Source organism: Vigna unguiculata, chromosome 1 (genome assembly GCF_004118075.2).
Source record: "Vigna unguiculata cultivar IT97K-499-35 chromosome 1, ASM411807v1, whole genome shotgun sequence".
NCBI classification, from domain to species: Eukaryota; Viridiplantae; Streptophyta; class Magnoliopsida; order Fabales; family Fabaceae; genus Vigna; species Vigna unguiculata.
Window position 1 is genome coordinate 34360127 of NC_040279.1, and position 24326 is coordinate 34384452.

The window sequence follows — 24326 nt, forward strand, 5'->3', positions numbered from 1 at the left end:
AAAATATTATATATATGATTAATTACAATAAAATGAAGTTTAACTATGCTATTTTATATCATATATGTAAACATATAAATACAGTACACATAAAAAAGTAAAGAAATCTAAATATGAAACTTGACCCAACCTTTTGAGGCCTAAAATGAAGGGCCCAATAATATTTCATCCGACTCGTTCCTGTCCATCTATCTTGTATTTTCATCCATCAAGCTAGCTCGACCCTGATAAGAAAAACAAAACAAAAAGAAAAGCTAAGCTAAGCTTCACTGCCATGCCTCCAACCTCATTCTCGTGTTCGTTCCTCACCCTGCAACCACGCTTCAATTCCTACGTTAACCCTATTTTCCGTTCACTCAGCTTCCAACTATCTTCTTCACCTCTCCCGTTCAATGCTCACTTCTCCAGCATTAGACTCCGCTCTTCGCTTTCGCGACCGGCGGAAACTGATTCTCCCACCGGCGGCAGGTCTGGAGCGTTAACTCCCGGTCCCTCCGTCGGCGCCGATGTTCAGAAAATCGACGTGAATCCTCCCAAGGGGACGCGCGACTTCCCGCCCGAAGACATGCGCTTGCGGAACTGGCTCTTCAACCATTTCAAAGAGGTGTGTGTGGTTTTGGACTCGAATTACTCATTGCCGTTTCGTGCCCATAACTGCTTCAGCTCGATTACTATTTTTCTACTTTTATAATTTGGTATTTCACCGTGAGGATCAGGTTTCGCGGTTGTATGGATTCGAAGAGGTTGATTATCCGGTGCTTGAGTCGGAGGCATTGTTCACTAGGAAAGCTGGAGAAGAGATTAAGGACCAGGTATCTCTTCCGTTTTATCAATGACACGTTGAGTGCGTATCAATGACGCTTGAATAACTAGTCCAACAACAAGACATGGATACGGGCCAAGACAATTTATTTTTTTTGAAATTTAAGGTTACAACGGTAGGCAAAATATATATAATATTTATGTAGATTCAAAATTTTGTTGAAGTAAGAGACACTGATTATTTCTTATTAACTCACAACTGCGATTATCACAATTTACAAATAGACATTTGTGATTATAACAAAAAAATACAGTTTCTGTATATATTATTAGCAGTCCTGGGTAACTGTTATCAACAAAAACAACTTAGGTATAACTCATTGTTTTAAGTGTGAGTTTAGGTTTCACATTAACTAGAAATGAGAAAGTAGAACACTATATAAGAATAAAGACCAATAAATCTATTGTCTTATGGTTTTGGGTTGAAAGTGGTGTCAATGCCTTATGTAATTAGGCTCAGGTCTCATTGGTGTTTGTTTGTTCTTCCCAGTAAAACTTTCTCGATAAACCTAACAGGTATAACTCAAAACAGGTATTGCTTTTTCTATACAATAACATACAATTCACATGCATCATTGTTAAATTTTTGTCTAATGCGAATTAACGTTCTCCTATCCTCCGTTACCATCATATAGCTTTTAAGTATGGAACATCAGGAGAGAACTCTGCCAATTCAAGAAGCTTAACACCATCAGGAGAGACCTCTAGTGTAATATATCTCCACCAATGATGTCCCACTACCCTGTCTCTCCTTTTTATTCAGTAACACCTTTAATCCTTTCCTGGCAAAAATTTACTGTAATGCTCATAAACCAAATGTTCTGTCCATTTCGGATCCATTTTTGTTTCTCTTGAAAGAATGAATGAATACGTACTTCAGTTTCGCTTGTAGCATGAGGAAGAATATAGCTGCTCAATAATCTTTAGGTCAATCTTTTTAGATATTATTTGAATGTATCAGAGTCATATCCTAGAAAAAAGGTTAAAAAATCAAATGAAAAAAGATTGGAAAAATATAGCGGATCAAGAATCTTTTAAGACGTGCTTTTTGGATACTTTTCAAATCTGGAAACCTACACATTCCAAATTTAGGCCAGTAGTATCTCAAAAAAAGAATTCGAATAAAAAATTCTTTTCCAATTTGTATTTCGAAATATCGGAAGAGTATCAATATCTGACTTGAGTAAGACATTCTCGAATGATGTAATTTGTGCCTTGTAACTGGTGTGAATTACTTTATCTGAAAGTTTTCTGCTCTTCATCGTTGCATTATACTTGGGACAATGATCAACTCTGTGTTTCTCTGTTTAGCTCTGGTGATGATATTGATGAGTTACTTGGTTTAGTATTTTCTATGGTGGTAATATGTCATTCTATGTTTATTGTCACGAGTCTCTGATAGACATTCTTCCTCCATGTCTTGTTGTTTCAGTTGTATTTAGATAAGCATTAAAACTGCAAATACTTATTATCAGCATTGAGTTAACTGATTATTTACTGTTTCATAAATTATATTTATGTTTGATTAAGTGCATGCTGGTTTAGTGTATGGACCAAGTTAAACAAAGATTCATGATATACCTACAAGCTGAAGGTTCTTTGAGTAACTTCCTTTTTTTCAGATCCAAAATACGGGTCTTACATTCTAAATGGCAATGCAAATAAGTTATGTTTCTTTTAAAATGATCTTGGTGTTTTCCTGTTATAATTTTCTTAAAATGATCTTGGTGTTCCCTGTTTCGGCAGTTGCGGCTTCTTCTCTCTTATTCTGCACACCACACATAGACAATTAATACAGTGAAAATCAGACAATATGCTACGTGCAGTGAGTCTTGTTGGCATAATTCTATTCATTGGCTTTATTCCATTAGGAATTGCTATAATAGAGCCATGGTATGCCTTTAAGGTATTTAGTGGCTGTGCTTTTAATTTTTCTAATAGCACAACTGTAATTAAGTATGTTAGAGCTAGACATGTATGCATGGTTGAGTGTGTGATAAAGTTTTTGTGTCACACATATAACATGCCGGTGGTGTGCTTAAAATATTAGCATTTTAATAAAATATCTTTTGATGAAAAATAATTTTTATTAAAAGAGTAGATAATGCAAATACATTAAGGATTTTTGACAAAATATTAGGATTTAGTTTTAGGGTTTAGGGTAAGGTTAATTCTTATGTTTTGAAGATCAGTTTATTGAATTTGCAGCTTTATTGTTTTGAAGATCGTGGAAATCGCCGTGTTGCGTTGAGGCCTGAACTTACTCCTTCTTTGGCAAGGCTGGTGATACAGAAAGGGTATGGTTTATTCTTATGCATACTAAGTTTTCCTATATTTGCAGTTTTGATGTTAATATATGCCAGAAAAATTAAGGTTGAATATACGTAACTTGAATATCTTGTATGTGAAGGCCAACTTATCTTTTCCATATTTGTTCTTTAATTTCTAGGAAGTCGGTACCCTTACCAATTAAGTGGTTCACTGTTGGACAATGTTGGCGGTATGAGAGAATGACAAGAGGCCGTCGTCGTGAGCATTACCAGTGGAACATGGATATCATTGGTGTTCCTGGGGTTATGGTATGTGCTGCCTGATATACACACTTTTTTGTTGTGGTTTGTCCTCTTTCTGGTCAAATGTTTCATGATTGATCCAGAAAGCTAGGCAATAAGGTGTCATCATCGATTAGTAGTTGTACCATTATACTTATGTTTGTGTAGCAGTTAGGCTGTCTTTGAGTAGTGATTGATTACTCTATCTTATTCATTCTCCCTTCTCTTATAACAATACAGAAACCTGTGTTTTCTATTTGTAGTCGAGTCAGAAAGTAATGAAAATTTCTGACGCTCTTTGTTATTAAGTAATAAGATGTGTTGTTTTTCTTTTTGTATTTTGTTTCTGGCATTCTTTTGAGTAAATTTTTATGGTTGGTTTGCATTTATTTACCTTATTATAAAATCTTGAATGATGGTAATTTTAATTGAATATATTGGACTATAATCTATTATATGTATTTTTTTTACCATGCTTCTTTTGATGTTGTAGGCCGAAGCAGAGCTTTTATCTTCTATTGTCACTTTGTTTAAGCGGATAGGAATTACAGAATCAGATGTTGGATTTAAGGTTTCCAGTCGAAAGGTGGAGATTTCATTTTCATTGTATGTGTGAGATAGCCTATATAACACATGGTGAATATTTAAATGACTTTTACTAGAAATTTGTGGTGCAATTATCACAGTTTTAGTTATTTGATTTATTCTTATGTATTTATAAGTGATTCTGCTGTACTCTATTACGCAATTATAAATAATGCTCATGTAAACGCCAGGACATATCTCCCTTCTTTGGGGTTTGTATTTATTTCTATTACTAGAACATGCAACCTGTGAATTTAAAGATTTAACTGGTCAAGATATATGATAGATTGAATTTATCAAATTCTTTTAGCTATATGCTCCGCATTTGTGGTTGAAAAGTCATTCAAATGTTGGTGTAAGGGTGTTGCTATGGGCAAGAAAAGTAGGTTGGGATAATTTCTGACGAGTGTGCTGTTAAATTTTGGTTAAAATTGACATATTTTGGTTTAGTAGTACCGAGGAGTATTGTTGATATAGATATATCCTATATTTTTGCACAATATTACAATATAAGACCTTGCCGTGTTTGTTATGACTCTTTTTGGTCACATGCCTGTTTTGCATGATTGTTCTATCTTCATTTATTGTGACAATTAATTGATAATATTTTGTCAAGGACATTTTCATTCGCTCGATGCAGGTAGTTTGTTTCAACTTTGTAGGTAATCGGAGTCTGCATACAATTTTAGTTCTAACATATTACTTCATTAATATGGTTCGTTGTATTGCTTTGGCTTATCATGGTCTTACTCTGTTGGATTCTCATTGTACAGGTTCTACAGGAAGTATTAAATTGTTATTCAGTACCAGAACAGTTATTTGGCAAGGTCTGCGTCATTATTGATAAAGTGAGTGATACGTAATGTTGCTCTTTTAGTTTATTTTTCTAATTGTTGATGCTGCTGTAGCATTCTTGATCCTTATTTGTCCATGAAAAAGAGTATGATAAGGGATCGTGATAAGTTCAATTAGTTTGTGTAGCTTTTTAATGACAAAAAAACATGTACAAGTAGAACCAAAAGGCTGAAGCTAAGATCAAATGACATTAAGTTTCTATGTACTATGGCTAGTTCATGTTTATAGGATAAATGATATTTCACATCACCCAACATTATGCTAAAAGTATATACAAAATTCAGTCTTTGTACAGAATATACTTTTGCTATATTTGTTAAATGGAAGAGAAACAAGAGGCATGTGATTAAGTCTATGTGAATTACACAGTGAAGGAAATAGTCATGCTAGGTGTACAAGAATAATTACAAATAACTTCAAGAATATGCAACTAACCCCAATTAACACAATACAAGAATATAATCTGCCCAATTTACATGAAGATATATGACTAGGCTGCAGCTCATGCAAATCCTTTGTTAGTGCCTCCACACCTTCTTTGGTGTATCTTTGTTGTCTGTGGTCATTAGACATCCTTGACTGATGTGAAGACTTTTACAAGTATACCAAGTCCACAAGTAGGAAGTTGGATATTTCTGGTCCAAATTTTTGAATCCCAAAGAACTAGTGTAATACTCAAGTAAAAGGATGTTTGTTTATTAAATTAAGGTTGTAATTGTAAATGCATGTATTTGCAAAGTAGAAAAAATAGTAAAGCAAAAGAAATCAAACTTGGTGTAAGTAGTTGAATAGTTGGCAAGCAGATTGAACGAATGTTATAGATATGAGATGTCAGGGTTGAGTTTCACTAAACTACCCCTCATGCAGACCACTATAGCTATTTATCGATAGTAAGTTCCAACTATATCAACTTCAAATCTTAATCCCTTTAGCAGATGAACCTAAAGGAATTGATTAATTAATCCCTTGAGAATTACAATCAATTAGTCAGCATTATAGATTAAGAGTTGAAAGATGCCTAATTAAAATTAGCATATTCCTAGTATTACTTTTAAATGGGTCCAAAATTCTAGGTTGAAAAGCATTTTCTAATGTCAACCAAGTCTCAATTAGTCAAGTAAAAGATGATCGAGCTCATACAGACATTATACACAGAGAAGAACAATATAATCATAAAAAACTATGATGAAGTAAAATAGAAATTAGCCAAGTAATTTGGAGAAACATCCTTAACTGAGGTTGTGGACCCTAAAACCACAGGCAGCCAGACCAGGCAAACCTTTTGAATCCCCTATTGATTGACACTTGAATAGGTGACTTTTTATCATTATTGAACAATAACATAATGAAATATTTTCTAAGGAGCTCTATTAACCAACCAATCATGGTCATTTTTAAGGTAAGATTCGCAAGAAATTATATTTAGTAGATGTCTCTAATATGTCTTTATATTTATAACATTCACCTAGGCCAACAAAACAAATGATAAGCAATATTACAAACCTTTGTTGTCACAAAAAAGAACCTTTATGTGTGGACTTGACGATCATAATTTTATTTGTTGTAGAGTCATATTGTGTGGGTATCCTCCTTTCTATTTCTTTTGGACTAATACAATTTTTTCCCATTTTTAGTTCATGTCTATGTGTGATTGAAATTTTATATTCTTGTCTTTGTCTCTTGTCTACTGTTGATAAAGGTCTGATCATAATATCATAGCAAGTTTTTTTAATAAAAGAATTATTAATTTTGTACAGATTGAGAAAATTCCAGTTGACGAAATAAAGAAAGAGTTGGAAGCTGTTGGTCTATCACAAGAGGCTGTCCAGAATCTATTGCAAGTCCTTTCTGTGAAGTCATTGGCAGAGTTAGAAGGTTAACCCTCTACACTTCCTGAAATCTTATATCTTGTAGGGAATACTAGAAACACTATAAAATAGCCTGTTTGTTTTAAATAGAGGACTATCAGGATAAAGCTACCCAAATAGTAATTTGAACAAATATCCTTAGAATATTCCCTTTCATTCCAGAAGATTTTATTTTATTTATAAGGGAATATGGTTTTTACAAAATAGAGGTCTTGAGAATGTAATTAGTATGGTTAATATCTATAATATATTTCTTTATTCTCTCATTATTCAAGTCTGTTGTAGCTTTGTGCCAGATGTATGTATCATTTCCTTATGTTATGGCTTGTAAATGATGAAAAGTTCATTCTTTTTCTTGATCAACATCTTTACTTTGTTTCTTTTTCTTGTAAATAAAGAGAAAAATATAATATTCCTGTTTTTGTTTGTGATATTTACTTCTACATACTTGAAGGATGCAATGGCACCGCGATATTGCATGTACTATCTATTAGTTTGTAAAATCAAGTCATACAACTTACAAAAAGTATAAATGTGGTTGTATTCAGAGAGACTTGGGAGCAGTGGGGAAGCAATTGCTGATCTGAAACAGCTATTCTCTCTTGCTGAAAAAATTGGTTTCTCGAAATGGGTTCAATTTGATGCGTCAGTTGTTCGAGGTCTTGCTTACTACACTGGTATTGTATTTGAGGTTAGAATTTCATGGTTAATACCAAATAGGTGTTATAGTTTATATCAATTAAAATAATGAGTTAGGACCGTTTTTGACTAAAATCTGGCTTGTGGATTACCTGTGTTGCATAATTATATACTTCTCTAGTTGGACTTATTCTCTGACAAGCGTGTAAAGGTTCATTCAAATATTGAGATGTTTCTTGGGGCTATTTGTTTTCAAATTTAAACCCTTCATGCTTAATATCACTGAAAAATAATTCATGATTAATGGCTTGTGTAACAACATTTGTGATAATTGACTCTGACAAATAAAGGTTAAAGTCTATTTTATTAATGGCAAACATAGCCATTGGTGCAATAGTATGAGTAAGAGATCCTTTTCATAGGGACCCATACCATATTTGAGATATTAAAACATTGACTATGGTTGAGAAATATGATTTCAATTGATTTGAAATAATATAAGAAACAAGAAAGAAAGAACATGTTTCCATTGTATATATTTGGTGTTTGTTCTTGATTAATCCTTTTATATGAAAAAGGAAAAAGAAAGAACATGCACTTTATAGGTAACTAAACTGTCATGTTACTAATGCTTACAGAGTAGGACTTGCTATATTTTAGTGTGTCCAAGTTACATTCTTTATGATGCTTTCCATTTGTTTTAACATGTTTCCATTGTATATATTTGGTGTTGTATTGCTTTCTTTCAACTGATTAATTGTCTTCAGTAGGGTTTTGACCGAGAAGGAAAGCTGCGAGCAATTTGTGGTGGTGGTCGATATGATCATTTATTCTCAACTTTTGGTGCTGATGATATTGCTGCTTGTGGTTTTGGGTTTGGTGATGCAGTTATAGTGGAAGTAAGTCTATAGCTTCAGTAGCAAGAGAAATTGAAAGCCACAATGTTATTATTCCAATGTCATTATTCCGTCATAGCACTACCATAGTTCCATAACATGGTAATATCAAACCAATTTTATTTCTCCAAATTGTTAGTTCCATAACATGGTAATATCAAACCAATTTTATTTCTCCAAATTGTTGCAGGGAATTAAATCCATGACCTTTCCCTCCCTTTCTTTTCATCTAATCAATTAGCCACCTTATCACTCCTTATGTATTTTGAAGATTGTAGTGCAATTCCATCGCCCTACATGAAAGCTTATCCATAAACAAATAATAACAAATCAACACAAACATTTCAAGAATTATTTACTAAGGTTCCATATGAGGGAAGGTTACTTTTGATGTCAGATTTTGAGGTTAGGGTTTTCATGGTGAAGACTAGATTAGTCCTACTCTGGATAAATATGGTGCACCGTAGACCAACCACAAGAGTGGTTCACCGTAGCATTAGTCAGACAAAATATTTTCTGTTCATGCATAATAAATGTAATGAATCTATATGTATAAACTCATCATCATATGTGTGGGTACTCAAACTAACAGTATTCAGTCCGTTGCTTCTTATGTCTGCTTTTTTTGTATCAGTTACTCAAAGAGAAGGGTCTGTTTTTTTGTAAATCTCTATTATTATAGTTATGCTCCACAGCACTTTTGCTTAGGCTGGTGTTTCTTCTCCTTTGGCAATTGTGCTTGATGTCTTTCTTTTTTGTAACGGTTGCTCACATAGAAGGGGATGTCTATTTTTTAAATCTCTATTATGATAATTATGCTCCAGAACACTTTTGCTTTGACTAGTGTTTCTCCAACTTTGTCAATTGTGCTTCATGTCTGTTTCTTTGTCTCAGTTGCTCAAAGAGAAGGGTCTGTTACCGGAGCTTAACTTGCACGTAGATGACATCGTGTGCGCATTGGATGAAGATCTTCAAGGATGTGCTGCAATGGTTGCTAATATTCTCCGAGAAAAAGGGCATAGTGTTGAGTTGGTTTTGGAAAACAAACCACTAAAATGGTATAGTTATTTTTTCATTATGTTAGTTCCTTTTCTTAAAGCATAGTTGCATTTCTTTTGTAGGGCTTCTGATATGGTACATAAATCATTAATGTTTGTTCTCTTGTAGGGTTTTTAAACGAGCAAGCCGAGTAAATGCGGAGCGGCTTGTATTAGTGGGGAATTCAGAATGGCAAAGAGGCGTGGTTGGTGTCAAAATTCTCTCTACTGCTGAACAGTACGAGGTTAAACTTGATGATCTCAAGTAAATCAGATTTTTTTTTAATTTTTTGGTTTATGTATTTTTTCTTTATTATTGGTATTAATTTACCTTTATTTATTTACATAGTCCTTGAAAACTTGTTTTGAATGTGTGCGTGCTTACTCACCATGCATGTGATTGATTAATGAAACACAAAATTATGATATTTTACTCTGATAAATCAGATATTATTTCTATTTTATATTAAAAATTTCCACAAGGATCTAGCTGGAATTTTCACTTTAAGTGTTGGAACTATTTGTTTGATTTTGATCGTGGTGCCTTGTATGACTGGTATGCCAATACATTTTTGTGAAAGTTGATGTGATTTCGATTATTGGTTTAATATTGTCCTTGTATTTTTTTTTTCAAATTTTAATGAAATATTTATTTATTTTATTAAGAAAGGATATCAGTTATAAATTATAATAAATTAGAAATATTTACATAAATACTATGAAATTCAATTTATAAAAAAATGATTGATTATAAAAATTTTAAAATAATATTTTTTTGTAATTTTATAATTATCTAATATTAAAATTTGATTTGATAATTAATCACTTCCTTATTTATTTTTTTAAGAATTTTACTTTACTAAACGCATTCGATAATATCAATATTTTTTTAAATTAGTTTTCACTGCTGAATCTTCTAAATATTTCACTTTTGTTATTTTGTGAGCAGGAGCTTATTACGTCGTATAAACTTATTTTACTAGTTTTCTGTGATTAATTTGTTTGGGGAAGGTTGGTGAAAGATTTTAAGTAAACAATGTTCTTGGAGTAATTATACCTTTTTCTCTGAAAAACTAATCATAAAATCAAATAAACAAAGTTTTTGGAATAATTATGTTCTTGTTCTTGAAATTGCTGTACATTGATCCCAATCATAGTTACATAATGCTCTCTGAAATTATGTAAGGTTGATTAAGGTAAAGAAAGACCACATGCGAAAATCATCCATTTTGAAATGATATTTCTTGTCTGTCTAACTCAGATAATTTATTTCTTCTGCAACAAGTGATCATTTGGTTTATCTGATTTATTTTGTACACTCAAGTTCGAAGAGAACAAATTCTGTATTATTTCAGCTTTACTTCAATGAATTGTCTGTTAAAAGTTATGATCCATGGTTGCTTTCGTTGTGCTATTGGATTGGAGGTTAAATTAAATATGGATTACTGAGATGATATTTTGTATCAGTTGCAAAATGAACCGGACTTTCAAAATGTTTTGGTATTCATAACGATGTTGTTTTACAACATGAGTTGTTTTGCCATTTATTAGGAATAGGAAGGAAAAGCTGAAAAGTTAATTTAAATTTAAACTCTCAAAATTAACATTTACAATTGGCTATTAAAATCCAAAACAGAGTATAGCTTTGCGGAGACTTGGGATTTGGTGAGATAACTAGAAAGGTTGAGTTTAATTTTAGTATAAAAGGTTTATATTATTAATATAATTAAAACCATCATAAATTTGATTATAAATTTTTTTTCATAAAAGTAATGGTAATATTTTAAAATGATGCTTTCAAACATCTGGACGTTGCATCGGTAATTAGTTACTGTAACAATTGCATATTCATGCACAACTACGGATAAAATCTATAATGAATTTTTCAATTTTTAAATACCATTACTCTAAATTACTAGTTAGCTTGTCCAACCATGACTCCAAATATTTTTACTGAATCTCCATTCAGTCTTCAATATTTCTAAAAAAAGAAAGCCTTAGAATCTGGTTTTAATACCCTGCCCGCAAGTTGAAAATTTCTTCATACACCCTAAAAAAAAACTTAAGTAAAAATATGTTTAATTGGCTTCCGGACAAAAATTTTCGGAATTGTTTATTATGTTTAGAAAAAATAAATTACGAAAATGGTAGGGTGGAGGAAGAAAATGGTAGAGTGTAGGAAGAAAACCAAACAAACAAGTTTATGTGAATGATATTTCGGTTAAGAAAATAACGGGTGGTGCAAAGAGCAAAGAGATCATGCAAGTGACAAATTCGAGAAGGTTTTTGAACATGTACAACATGGTCCATGTCTTAGTAGTTCCAAATTGAACGTGTATTTGGAAAATTGTTATTGAAGATGTAAATCGATTCAGTTGTTTATGAACTATTTGAATTTTATTCTTTAAATATTTAATCAAACTTCTTTGCTTAATTGATTATTAATTAAACTAAGTTGAGGCGGAACTCAATGACTTAAAAATGTTCGTCCAAAGTTCGTAAGTTCAAATTAACAACTTGCAAATTATTCATTTTTTTTTATCGGTGATGATGAATGTTAGACACATATTTTAATAAGTAGACAATCATATACCATTTAAATGTTTATTAAATACGAAAATTGTAAAATTAAATAATAATTTAATAAAATTTGATTAATATAAAAAAATTACAAACTAGACATCCAAGCTATGTTTAAGGTTGCTTTTTCTAATAAGTGGAGTTTTTTTTATTAGCATTGAAATGCTAATAAATATTCGTGCAGAAACATGCCAATTGTTTAAAAAGACAAAAACTTTAGAAAAACACAAAAACATCATGCCATGTTCTTTTGCTTTTGAAGGAGAACAACATGTCACGTTGAAATCAACGAACAAGGTGAATGAGTTTGAGCAGTTAATATATGGAAGGATCTTTTAAGCAGATTACAAGGTTTGGTTCACAGTGCGAGTAGAAAGATATGTATCAGTAGATGAATTACTTTTTAACTGATACTTTACTTCTTCTGAAGAATGATAGAAAAAACGCGACGTTGAAAATAATGTGAAAAAATTTGAACATTACATTACAGAACACGTAATCTGATTCAAGTTTTGAAAATGTGAAAGAAAAAATTGAACTGAGTTGGGACCTTAAACATCCTTAATGTTCCTGAAGAAGCCTTGGAACGTGCCTAATGTCAGTAGCTAGTGATCTAGGAAATCTTGGAAGTAGATATTCTATAATGAATGGTTTGATTGGGGTGATAAAAAGTTGTCTACATTGTTGGGTGAATGGAACATATAATATCATGATTATGAAACCGTATGAGTCACACAGCATGTGTTGTTGTCTGAAAATTTGTCGTTAAGTAAAATGCTTACCCAACTCACTATCATGAGCCTTGTTAACGTACCATGGAATATGTCATCTTCACCAAGCCATTTTCAATCCAACCCTTATGCTGCTTCATTCAAATTTCTTACCTTTTAGTTTTAACAAATTAAAGGGACCAAGGTTTTGGTCCCCATTACGGATAGCAAGCACTTTTGAGCACCATGCACACTCTCTTTTCTGTCATTTTCCTGTGCTGTACTTGATTTCTGTGCCTCACTTGTCCACAAACTCATCCCACATTTAGATCCTTCTCCGATTCTCACCTGCTGTCTACTTCAATGCCATGCACGTTTGTGCCACCATCATCTCATCTTAGCTCAATAATGTTTGTCCCCTTCCTATGCACTTCCCATTCCACCATTGGGATCATAGCCAATCAATATTTAGGATTTCCATGAAAGGGATGCTGCATCATGTTCAGAACCTGATTGTGATGTCTCTCAAATGGCCTAAGAGGTTCAAGTGCTACAACACTCGGGCCACCGCCACCGCTGTGCCATCAATGTTGGAAAGTGATAGAATTTTAACAGGACCATTTGTTGCCAACACAAAAAACACTTTTTTTTATTGTTGATAGTCCATTTTGCACCTAGAAAATTGCTAGGGTAAAGCTAACTCTTGTTTATTTGCATGACTTCAATGCAAAGAAGTTCAGTTGCAGCCTGATAGCAGTGTTTTTTAACTAGTTACTTAAATTATCAAGGAAATGTATTTGCTGTATTTATTGTTGTATTTACCGTTATAGTCAGTTTTGTAGGATTGAATTATGAATCGTTGATTCTTTGGAGCAAAAGTTGCCTTCAATGAATTAAAAAGGATGAGCGTAGTTCATCCATTTCAACCTTGTTCCTGTATTTGTCTCTGTCATTTTCCTTAGTAACATTCATAAAGACAAGAAGAAGATACATTGTTGAATTGGAAGGGAAAGAAGGGGGTAGGGATGATACACAAACTATACTATGTCAAAACAAAAATGCCAACAATTACAGTAGGTGTGTGGCTAATAATCCTGTAGCTTTTCTTTGGCTAGCCTTCTCTTTCATCATCTTTTGATCTTGCTGAAGAACTTGATCCTGTGGCCATTCCAATGACTTGGTTATTTGTGAACCTTTGCAGCTGAATCATGCGTGCATAGATTCCATCAGGGTGATTCTTTAACAACTGTGAATGGAGCCTTGTTCTGCTACCTTACCATCATCCATCACTGCAATCAGATTGGCATTCCTAATAGTTGATAGCCTGTGTGCAACAATGATGGTGGTTTTTCCAGCACAGGCACGGTCCAAGGCCTCCTGAACAGACCTCTCAGATTCAGCATCAAGTGCACTTGTTGCCTCATCAAGAAGCATAAGCTCAGCTTCCTCACAAAAGCTCTAGCAATTGCTATTCTTTGCTTTTGTCCCCCTGATAGTTGAACCCCTCTCACCAACAAAGGTCTTGAATCCATCAGGCAGAGAAGATATGAACTTGTGAGCATTGGCAAGAGTTGCAGCCTCTATGATCTCAGCTTCAGTGGCTGAGTCATGTCCATAAGCAATGTTCTCATAAATAGTAGTAGCAAATAGGCACGGCTCCTGAGGCACCACAGCAATGTGCCTTCTAAGAGACTTCAGATTGTATTTCCTTATGTCCTTTCCATCAATCATGACCCTCCCAGATGTTGGATCATAGAACCTTTGTACAAGGGCAATGACTGAACTCTTACCACAGCCACTAGGCCCTACAAGGGCAAGAGTTTTACCTGCCCTGGCACGAAGGCTTAGGTCGCGAAAAACTGACATGTCTGGTCTTGTTGGATAAGAGAAATCAACATGCTTGAGTTCTACTTCACCACGAAGGTGATCAGGAACAGGAGTAGCATCTGCATCATCTGGCTCAATCTCAGTTCTTCGGTCAAGAGATCAAACACGATCTCATGGCACGCACCCTTTATGAAGTCAGGAGCCAGGGTTAAAGTTTCAGCAGCACCATTAGCTGAGACCATGAGAACCATAAAAACTTGGATTGTTTTAGAAAAATCAGATATACCGTGCTTCACAAGCCAAGAAGCATACCAAAGACCAAGTGCATAGGAAGCATAGAGTGCAAACTGAGCTATTCCATATCCACTTCCTGAAATCTGTCCCTTCCAAAAACAGCGCCGCAGTGGAGTTTCAAGGTTGGATGTGAAAAGGCCAACAATTTTCCTTTCTGAATTAAAAGCAGCAACTGTCCTTACATTGGCTATAGCCTCTCCTGCTAGTTGAGTGGCCTTGGCATGAGCAGCTTCCAGGTCGCCAGAGAAACCAGTCATGAACATTTTCTGCTAGAAATTTAGTGCAAAGAATAAGTGGTAGTGCAAAATTGGATTAAAGCATGCCAAAAAGAAATGTGAGAAGGCAAACCTGCAAAACAGTGGCTGCAACAACAACCGGGAATACGGCTACAAGAACAAGGGCAAGGCGCCATTGCAATACAAACCCTGCAGTACAGGCAACTAGCATAAGTGCAGTGTTCTGCACAATTACTGAAATCCGATCTCCAATGGCTGATCTGACATTGTTGGCATCAAGAGATAGCCTTGCTGCAATTCGAGCACTTTCATTTTCCTCCTGATCAAACCACGCCATTTCATTTTTAAGCACTGCAGTAAGCATTTTCTCCCTCACTCGTTTCGTAAGATTTTCACCAACAATATCCCAGAAGGAGTGCTGCAATGTGTTGAAGAGGAGAGCAGCAGATGATAGCCCAATCAACAAGTAACAGTACTTTTCAATTTCTTGGATCATGTGTCTGTGGTTTGGATTGTAATAAACGCTGAGGACAGCACTAAGAACATAAGCAAAAAATGCACTGAGGGATCCACAAACAACAGATCCTATAGAACCAATTAAGGCATATAGCCATTCGGGAGAGTTCATTTTTGCAAGTCGCCAGAAGGAACTAGCTTGATCTTTGAAGGCAAGCTTTTCTGGCCTGTAATTTGCATGTGATGCATCAAGGGACAGACTAAAATCAGATGTAGAAAAGTCAGATAGTCTGCGTGAGTATGGTGATCGCCCATAAGAAGAATTCCTAGCAATTATTGGCGAGCTGACAGAGTTTCTGGCACTTGAAGGCCTGCAAAATGAAAAAGTGGCCAAATGAAATAATCTTTCAAAACTATGAAAATTAATATGTAATACGAGCATTAAAAGAATGCCAATGCTGAATATTAGTGAAAAGCTACCTTGCACTGCTCTTTCTGGCATTACTCATGGAAGTTTCATGAGCCATCTCCTGCATCGGATAAGCTTAGCATAGACTCCATTTTCACCTTTGAGAACAGCTCATCATGAGTTCCAATTTCAGACACTTCCTTGCTGAAGAACAGCACAAGATCAGCTTTGCGAATTGTGGAGAGGCGATGCGCAATGACAAGAGTTGTTCTGCCAATCATGAACCGGTCAAGGGCTTCTGCACCAGCTTTTCTGACTCTGAGTCCAATGCACTTGTTGCCTCATCTAGGAGAAGAATTGCAGGGTTTTTCAGCATTGCCCTTGCTATTGCTATTCTCTGCTTTTGCCCTCCAGAAAGTTGCAGCCCTCTTTCTCCGACCTGCCAACACAATACATTTTAACTTCATCAGACTTCATTCTAACAATTTTTCATTTCCAAAGCCTATGTTCAGATTGATTAGAAAAGGTGGAGTGAAATAAAACAAATGAAACGATATATCACATTCATCCACTTCCAGAAGAGGTGAAGGAAAACTTTACCTGGATCTATCTATCTATCATAAAATAATCAAGCAATTTAGTTGTATCTACTCCACTCATCATTTGATATCCAAACAGAGGTTAAGACTCTTGTTCCTTGGTGCGGAATAAGGTTACTCTCAATGAGAAAGTCCAGGACTAAAATTGTGAATATACTACCTCTTTCTGCCTCATCATCTTGAAGTTATACTATATGATTCCTTCTTTCTGTCAATGATAATTAGTTTATTAAGAGTCCTATCCATAAATTATATATACTCTAATGGAGTCTAATTGAGAAGAATTTTCATGGTCTTCATTTTTTGTTATATATCCTGAGCATTTCCAGGTTGGTCGGTTGTCATGTCCTTATTTAAGAATGAACATGCACGTTGACAGAAGCATGTTACCCTCTTTGCCTTTTTCATATGCAACGCATGAACATGCACTTCTTGGCTTTGACTTCTGAACATTTGTAATTTATATTTTATCCACTTTTTCTATTTTGCAATTTATATTTTCTTTTATAACTTATAATCACGCCAAATATTCAAAAATCCAATGATATGACTAGTTAAAAAGAGGCATCATCAAACATCACTGCACATGCAATTCCTGAAGCCATTTTCATAAAACACAGATGGCTAACCTGGGTTTCATAGCCTTCGGGAAGTTTAATGATGAAGGAATGCGCATTAGCAACTCTAGCAGCTTCTTCAATCTCAACCTGGTTTGCATCAGGCCTACCCAACAGTATATTTTCTCGTATTGTGGTTGCAAACAAAGCTGGCTCTTGGCTCACTAATCCTATCTGCTGCCTCAACCATCTAAGCTTCAAAGTTTTAATGTCATGCCCATCTAATAGGACTTGTCCTGCACACAGTTTTTTTTTTTCTCAATGTTAAAACATCAAACAAACCAGTCAAACTTTGCACAGCACAGTGAAACTCTAATTTTGAAAGTTTACCTGAAGTTGGGTCATAGAATCTCTCAATGAGGGAGACAACAGTGCTCTTACCAGAGCCGCTGCTACCCACCAGAGCTATGGTTTTACCAGCAGGCACATTCAAGGAGAAATCATTGAGGATCCGAACCTCTGGCCTAGATGGGTAAGAAAAGTCTACATTTTTCAGTTCCACAAGTCCAGTAACAGTCTCTAGTTCAATGCCAGATTCGCTATTTCTATCAATACTCGGCTTGTGATCAATTATTCGGAAAATCTTTGCAGCAGCTACTCTGGCCTTTGTAAATGCAGCCATGCTCGGTGCAGATTGCCCCAAACCCCTGTGTGTACAACAATCAAATCCTTAAACATGTTACTAAAATAAACCTTACATGAATAATTGTTCAATGGCTATAACACGAAAATGCACACTAAAAGAACTCACAATCCACCGATCATAACAGCAAACATGGTTGCAATGGCAAGTCCTCCATTGGTGGCATGGTGCCTGACAAGATAGCCTCCATACCACAGCAGAAGCGCGTAACAGCAGAAAACAACAAAGTAGGTGGCCCCCAACCCCATTCCCTTTGCAAACCCAGTTTTGTAGCCAAGCTTCTGTGCAACCCTCAAGGCTGATGAATAGGCCTGTAATGCTCTGGACTCCCCAACGAAGGCCAGCACCACTCGGATTTGTGCAACAGTCTGCAATGAGAAAACAGTGAGAGAAGTAATGTAATGCTGATTCAAATCAAATGCATTAAACAAAGTTTCTTACCTGTTCCACAATGTTGCCAGCTTGAGAGAGAGCTTCCTGGCTCTTGCCAGAGAGCTTGGCCAAGGTGGTGGTGTGAATGCCTCCGATCACAGCTATCATAGGAACGACAGCGAGAGTGACCAGAGCCAATTGCCACACAGCAGTGAAACCCACCACAAAGCCAGAAACAAACGTAGCCATGTAGTGAATGAAATTCCCCAACTGCACACCAACCACCAATTATCAACAAAAGAAAAAAAAAACAAAAAAACTAGTTCAAATCTAATAGCACAGCCAAACAAAGTAAAAAATAAATAAAAAATTCTTCAACTTGCTACTGCACCTTCTCACTAATGGCATCCTGCACCATGACAGCATCGGTGTTGATGGCGAAGACAACATCGGAAGTCCGAACATCAGTGTCGAAGAACTGAATGTCCTGATTCAACGCAGCCTCCAGATACTTGATTCTCATCTTGGTGGATTGACGCTCCCCACTCCACATCCAACACGAAATCTCTGCGACAGCTCCAAACCCATCAATGAAAATTCAAAGCCGAAAAACAGAAACAAAGCGTAGAGACGTAGAGACGCAATTCAATTCAACTCACTCACCTGCCCAGGATGATGCCCATATAGCAGCCCCCACCACCAGGAAGTAAAATGCATACTGCAAAAATATCACACAACACGACTCATTCACATAAACTCCAACAACAAAAAAAGCACCTGAGTTTCGTCTGTGATGTTTGTTGTGTTTAATTGTTACCTTAACCACTTCCTGAGTCATCTTGTCGACATCATTAGCATTGGAGCCAAAGGAATTGACAAGATCCGCAAAGAAGCGAAGAAAGAGAGGCAGTGAACAACCGTGCACAACTGCTCCAACCGTTCCAATTCCCATGAGAACATAATCCAACCCATCAGCGAATCTGAAAAGCTCTCCAAACCCAACAGAGGGAACACTCTCTGCCTTCTCCCCACTAATGGAACCACCGTTCATGGTAGCCGCAGGAGCAGCAGCAACATCTTTGTTGGGTTGTTCACGAGTTGTCTCCATTTCCCTTGGAACCTGGCCTTGTTGTTGTTGCTGTGGTGAAGTTGCAGCATCAGGAACAAGCTCAAGGCCTTGCATTTCTGACCATTTCCACTGCTCTATGGTTTTTATCTCCTCAGAATCTTTTGACATTTGCAGAATTGTTTATGCACACTTCCCACCCTCCCCTCTCTACTTTATTGTCTCACTCTACCACTCCTAACTCATGCTAGTACTGCTAACCAACTCTTCTGCTCTCTCGTAATCTCTCTTTCTCTATTATTTATTATTATTATTGGTGGAACTATTTTGATCTGGCTAAAGCTTCTTAATTTCACTCTTTTTATTCTTCATTCTTCTCGTTCTTCGTCCCAGGGAGTTGTGGGCACATTCCTTCCTTCCTAGATTATCTTCTTCTTGAGTTGAGTTTAGTGAGTGTTAAGTTAAGTGGGTTAATGTGGAGTTTTTCTGTAAAAAACACCGAAAGTGACACATGGTGAGAACCTAGACAGAGAAAAGTTTGGAGACATTCATTGAGATGATGAGATAGAGAGAGAGAGTTTTGAATTTCCACCCGACAATCTACACTGTTCTCACTAAACTTCGAGATCAATTTTTGACTCTATCATATGCAATACAGAACAGGATTATAGTATTCTTCTTGTACGTATTTTCTTCATTTTCACTTTTAGAATAAGAATAGGTTTCACACGTTAAAGTCCCTCACTGTTTAAACCTTTTTATTACATCTGTAAATTTAAAATCTTATCATCTTTTCTATTTTTCTGATGTTTCAACTTAATAAAACCGCCGCAGATAATTCTAACGATTTTAAACTGCATTATAGTTTAACTCCAATATTCAATTATTATCTTTTTTTCAAATTTAATGACTTGTTGTGTTGTGTAGTGCATGTTTGTCAAATTCCACTTTTATCCCTTTTCGTGTTATTTTATATTTCTCCCTTTTCATTTTAAAAGTAAAAATAGTTTTTTTTAACATGGTTCCTTTTTTAATGGAATCATTTGTTAGTCAAAAAAATAATTAGCAGGATGCCCAATTTATTCTTCAGCCTCGGCTTCAACTTGAAGTTAATAATTTACAAAAATTAAAACAAATAAAAAATGTCACAAAGAAATTTATAGCTACTTGTCCCAATCACAACCCAGGACTCTGCTTTGCACCTTTGTCACATCCCCTCCTCTTTGTGCGCCACTTTTCTCTACTCCAACCCACAAAACCTAAAAAAAAAAGCACGTCACATAAAAGAACAGCCATTTTTTTTTTCAAAAATAAAGCATTTATGCACATGATCTACCACCAATTATTTTTATGCTTTCTACCTTGATAAATAATTGTAAAAGGGTGTTGCGGTTTCAAAACCTGTTAAAAAAAAAAACATTATGGTTAACCCAGAAACGTGTTTGTTCTTAGGCTGAAAACCTAAACGTGGACACCAATATTTGCAGTAACATTAAAACCATGAAACATTTTAGGAATCTTATGTACTGAAGATGAAGAAAGCCAAGTACTTGCACCACATTTGTCAGGCAATCCTCAACGTATCTGGGGATTCCTCCATTTTTTCTGAATTGTATAGTGAAAAAGACAGCAAATAATGATTTTTTAAGTGGCAACTACTATCTCCTACTAGGGTTTAATTAAAATATTAGGAATTTAGGATGATTATTTTTCAGATTTTGAATCTTGAAATAGCAAAATTAACGTCTACTCCATCAGAGACTGTAAAGTAAAGCAGCATCTGAGTTTGATTAAGATGAGCCGCAGCAGAAAGAGCAGGGTCAGCTTCTCTTTTTAGCTTAAAAACAATAACGTGTCTGAACTTCTGACACTGTTAAAATTCCTTTTAGCTTTTGAGACTCTTTTTCCTTTTTTTCCCAATTGCAATTAGTGACATGACATTTTGACAAGGCAATAATTAGACCAATATAATATTAATATACACAATAACAGAATTTCTTTTGCTATTTTTTTAAGATTGACGTGAAACCGAAGGAACCAAAAACCAGTGATGAAGAATGGTTGAACATATTGGTATTATTGTGAAAGAAAAGGGAAAAAAATAGAAAGGGGTATGTTGGATTTCTCTGTTTTCTTCTTTTTCACGCTTACCGTACAGTGTTGTTTGTGGTGGAACCAGAAAAAAGAGTGAGGAATTTAAAATTGATGATTTTACAAAAATATTAATGGTAATTCATTTTTCCTTGTGTTTGCCTCAAAACAGTTCCTATTTACTACTGTGCTATACTATACTGCAATTGTAGTCAATGCATTATGTGATTAATTTTGGTTGTACTAATCAAAAGCTTGTCATTTATTAATCTGACTTATTTAATTCAGATATTTAATTTTGATTTCTTAATGAAAATAAACATTCCCAGTGAATGAAATAAAACAATAACATTTATTTCACACTTTATTGCCTTTTTCACTGTTTATTTTATTCGATTTCGTACAAATTATTAATAAATGGTTCAATTTTGTCTCACATTTTTAAATATATGTAATTTATTTTTTGTGTTAAAATTGATGTAAGTTTGTGAAGTTAATTAGCAATCAATTTACACAGAAAATATAAAATTAAATTGATTTAAAAAATATAGATTAAATTACTTTGATCTTAATATCGTGACAATTTAATATAATAAACAATAAGGAAAAAAAAGGTAAGCCTTTAGTTTATATATTGTTAATATAATATATATATTTTCATAATTCTTTTTTTCACATCACCCACTAAACCAAAGCATAAGATAGGACTATCAATAACACTGAAAATTATACACTATTATTTGATAGTAAAATATTCATAAAATTAAGTTCACAAACTTAAACGTTATGTTAATTAATGTACGAGAAAAACCTTATAATCAAAGATTAAAATATAAAATCGTCATAATATAAACGGAATTACAAGAAAAAAGTTCAAAAGGTAGTGAGAAAATTAGTTCCACTTAAATCGTAAGTTTTACGTTATAATTCGATCTGAAATATACTAAATTAAAAGTTATAAGATAGTTTAGCGATAAAGTTGAAAGAGAAGATATAAAAGTTTATGAGTTTAACTCTTTCCCTAAGGTTAAGGGTTATAAAATTTGTTTAGTAAACTTGAAAGAAAATCTATTCACGTATCAGTAGTGACATGCATATGTAAGGTTACTAGACTTGAGAAAATTTAAGTGTCAGTGTAACTTCTGCATTAGATATAATAAAAAAGTTGAGTATTTTACAAAATAAAAAAGGTTAAATATGTTCTTGGTACCTCAAATTTCAGTGAAATTTGGAATTAGTTTCTCTTCAAATTTTTTGACCAATTTAGTCATTCATCTTTAAAAATGCATGAATTTAATCTTTTAATTAAATTTTGTTAAGTTTATCTGAAAATTCAAGCACATTTTATGATAATATTTGAATTGTTTACACCATTTGACATAATGTCAAATAAATTTAACAAATTTGATAAGAAGGACTAAATTCATGTATTTCTAAAGATAAAGAACTGGATTGGTATAAAGTTTCTAAGAGAAACTAATTCCAAAATTCACTTAAACTTGAAGGACCAAAAATATATTTAACCCATAAAAAAATAATAAATTTACTATTTTCAATATCGATTTTTTATATGAATTGAGCTCTCATATTTGTTTGATATTAAATGTGTTTAATAAAGAGTTATGATGAGAAAAGAAAAAGTGTGAAAGGTTTCGATAAGATGGATATGGCAATGAGCAGAGTGATAGAGTGTGAGTTGAAAAAATGTATGAATGTGAGTAGTAATATTACGTACACAGAGATGTAACAGCTATGTGTGTATAAATGGAATATGGAAGGCTGCAACTGAAATCGGAAAGTCGTAAAATGCAAGTAGAAAAAGTGAGTTTCTGCTTTGCTTTTCTTTTTTTTTTAACTTCTTCCCAACGCCATGCACTGCATGCATAAACCCTCTATCTGCTCCAACTTATTTACTTCCTCATCATAATTTATTATTCACTAAAAATTAATTACACTCCACAACTTTTTCGTTTCCTCAAATTGCATATCTACGTACATTAATTATACAAAACATATTTTGGATAACAAATTTAATCTAAATATAATGATTAAATTTAGAATGATAAAAATACTTGTGTCCGAAGGTATGGTGTGCGGATAAAATCCGTACATATAGTTAGTATCTGCGAGTATTTATTATCCGTGGATAGTGGGTAACGACTATTATATTAATCGTTCATAAACAGATCAGATGCGATATCATACTATCCGTACTTACGGGTATCTATTACCTACAAAAAAAAATTAAAAATTTATTTTATTTTATTGAGTTGAATTTAATTAAAATTGAAATTTAATTTATATTTTATTAGATTAAATTTAATTAAAATTAAAATTTAGTTAATATTATATTTTGTATTTTTTATTATTTTATTTAAAATTTTTAAAAAATATATAATTTTTAAATATTTGCGAGCACAAATATCCACGAATACCCGTGAATTTTAAAAAAGTTCACAAACATCTTTTAAACAAATACCCAACAGATAAATGGGTGGGTAACATGTAATTTTTTTTTTTTAGATCAGGTAGAAGGTAGACACTATCCATGTATGACCCGACTCGTTGTTATCTCTAATTAAATTAGTTTAAGTGTGGTTATCACGTATATTAATGAAATCATAAAAACCATAAAATTTTGTTCTAAAGTTTCAAATGTTATAATTACGAGAGTGTATTATATAAACACTTAAAATTATTTAAAATGATATATGTTGATATATTTTCAAGTCAAGTTCAAATTTGATGCTTGAATTGTTGTCATCATCAAATTTACAACTTTAGAAAGTAAATTAAACTAATAATAGTTCAAAGTAGCTTGAATTTCCTCTTTTAATTTAATTCAGTCTGTTGGATTGACCGGACCCGTGAAACCATAACATAATTAGATTTTTTTTAATCTTTCTTTAATCATGTTAATTATATATTGGATCCTTTACACTTCTCCTTTTCCCTCTTATATCTTCCATATTTTTATTCTCCATAAGAAAAATATAGCCACCATCTTTTTTATTACTTATTAAGTAATGACTTTAATAATTGGATGATGTTGGATGGTAGTAACTCACTTTCATGAATGAAAGAGTACTATGCACTGAGTTGGTAACCTCTTGTCCCAAAATAAATTTTAATAACTTTAGATCATAACAAATAATCAATTCCATATTTTACT

General features: G+C 33.9%; 2 protein-coding genes across 3 annotated transcripts; one reads left to right on the forward strand and one right to left on the reverse strand.

Moving 5' to 3' along the window:
• The first annotated feature begins 208 nt into the window (after positions 1-208).
• On the forward strand, positions 209-9718 carry LOC114166824 (histidine--tRNA ligase, chloroplastic/mitochondrial). 2 transcript variants are annotated; one of them, XM_028051712.1, is made up of 11 exons: positions 209-604; positions 717-812; positions 3031-3119; positions 3272-3401; positions 3868-3960; positions 4733-4807; positions 6572-6689; positions 7231-7373; positions 8092-8220; positions 9112-9275; positions 9385-9718. In XM_028051712.1, exons 1-11 carry the CDS (start codon positions 275-277, stop codon positions 9521-9523), a joined length of 1506 nt encoding a protein of 501 aa, XP_027907513.1. In that variant the 5' UTR covers positions 209-274; the 3' UTR covers positions 9524-9718. The 2 variants fall into 2 exon arrangements, with proteins under 2 accessions (XP_027907513.1, XP_027907580.1); XM_028051779.1 differs by lacking the exon at positions 209-604 and adding an exon at positions 2569-2728.
• A 3937-nt stretch (positions 9719-13655) lies between these two features.
• LOC114185412 (ABC transporter B family member 1-like) lies at positions 13656-19687 on the reverse strand. The gene is given in 17 exon segments (XM_028073127.1): positions 13656-13801; positions 13804-13986; positions 13989-14044; positions 14046-14529; positions 14532-14931; positions 15014-15728; positions 15838-15895; positions 15898-15930; positions 15933-16067; positions 16070-16205; positions 16995-17218; positions 17313-17629; positions 17734-17993; positions 18067-18267; positions 18389-18564; positions 18661-18715; positions 18815-19687. Coding segments are annotated over 17 exon segments (3999 nt in total). The 5' UTR covers positions 19235-19687.
• Positions 19688-24326: the final 4639 nt, after the last annotated feature.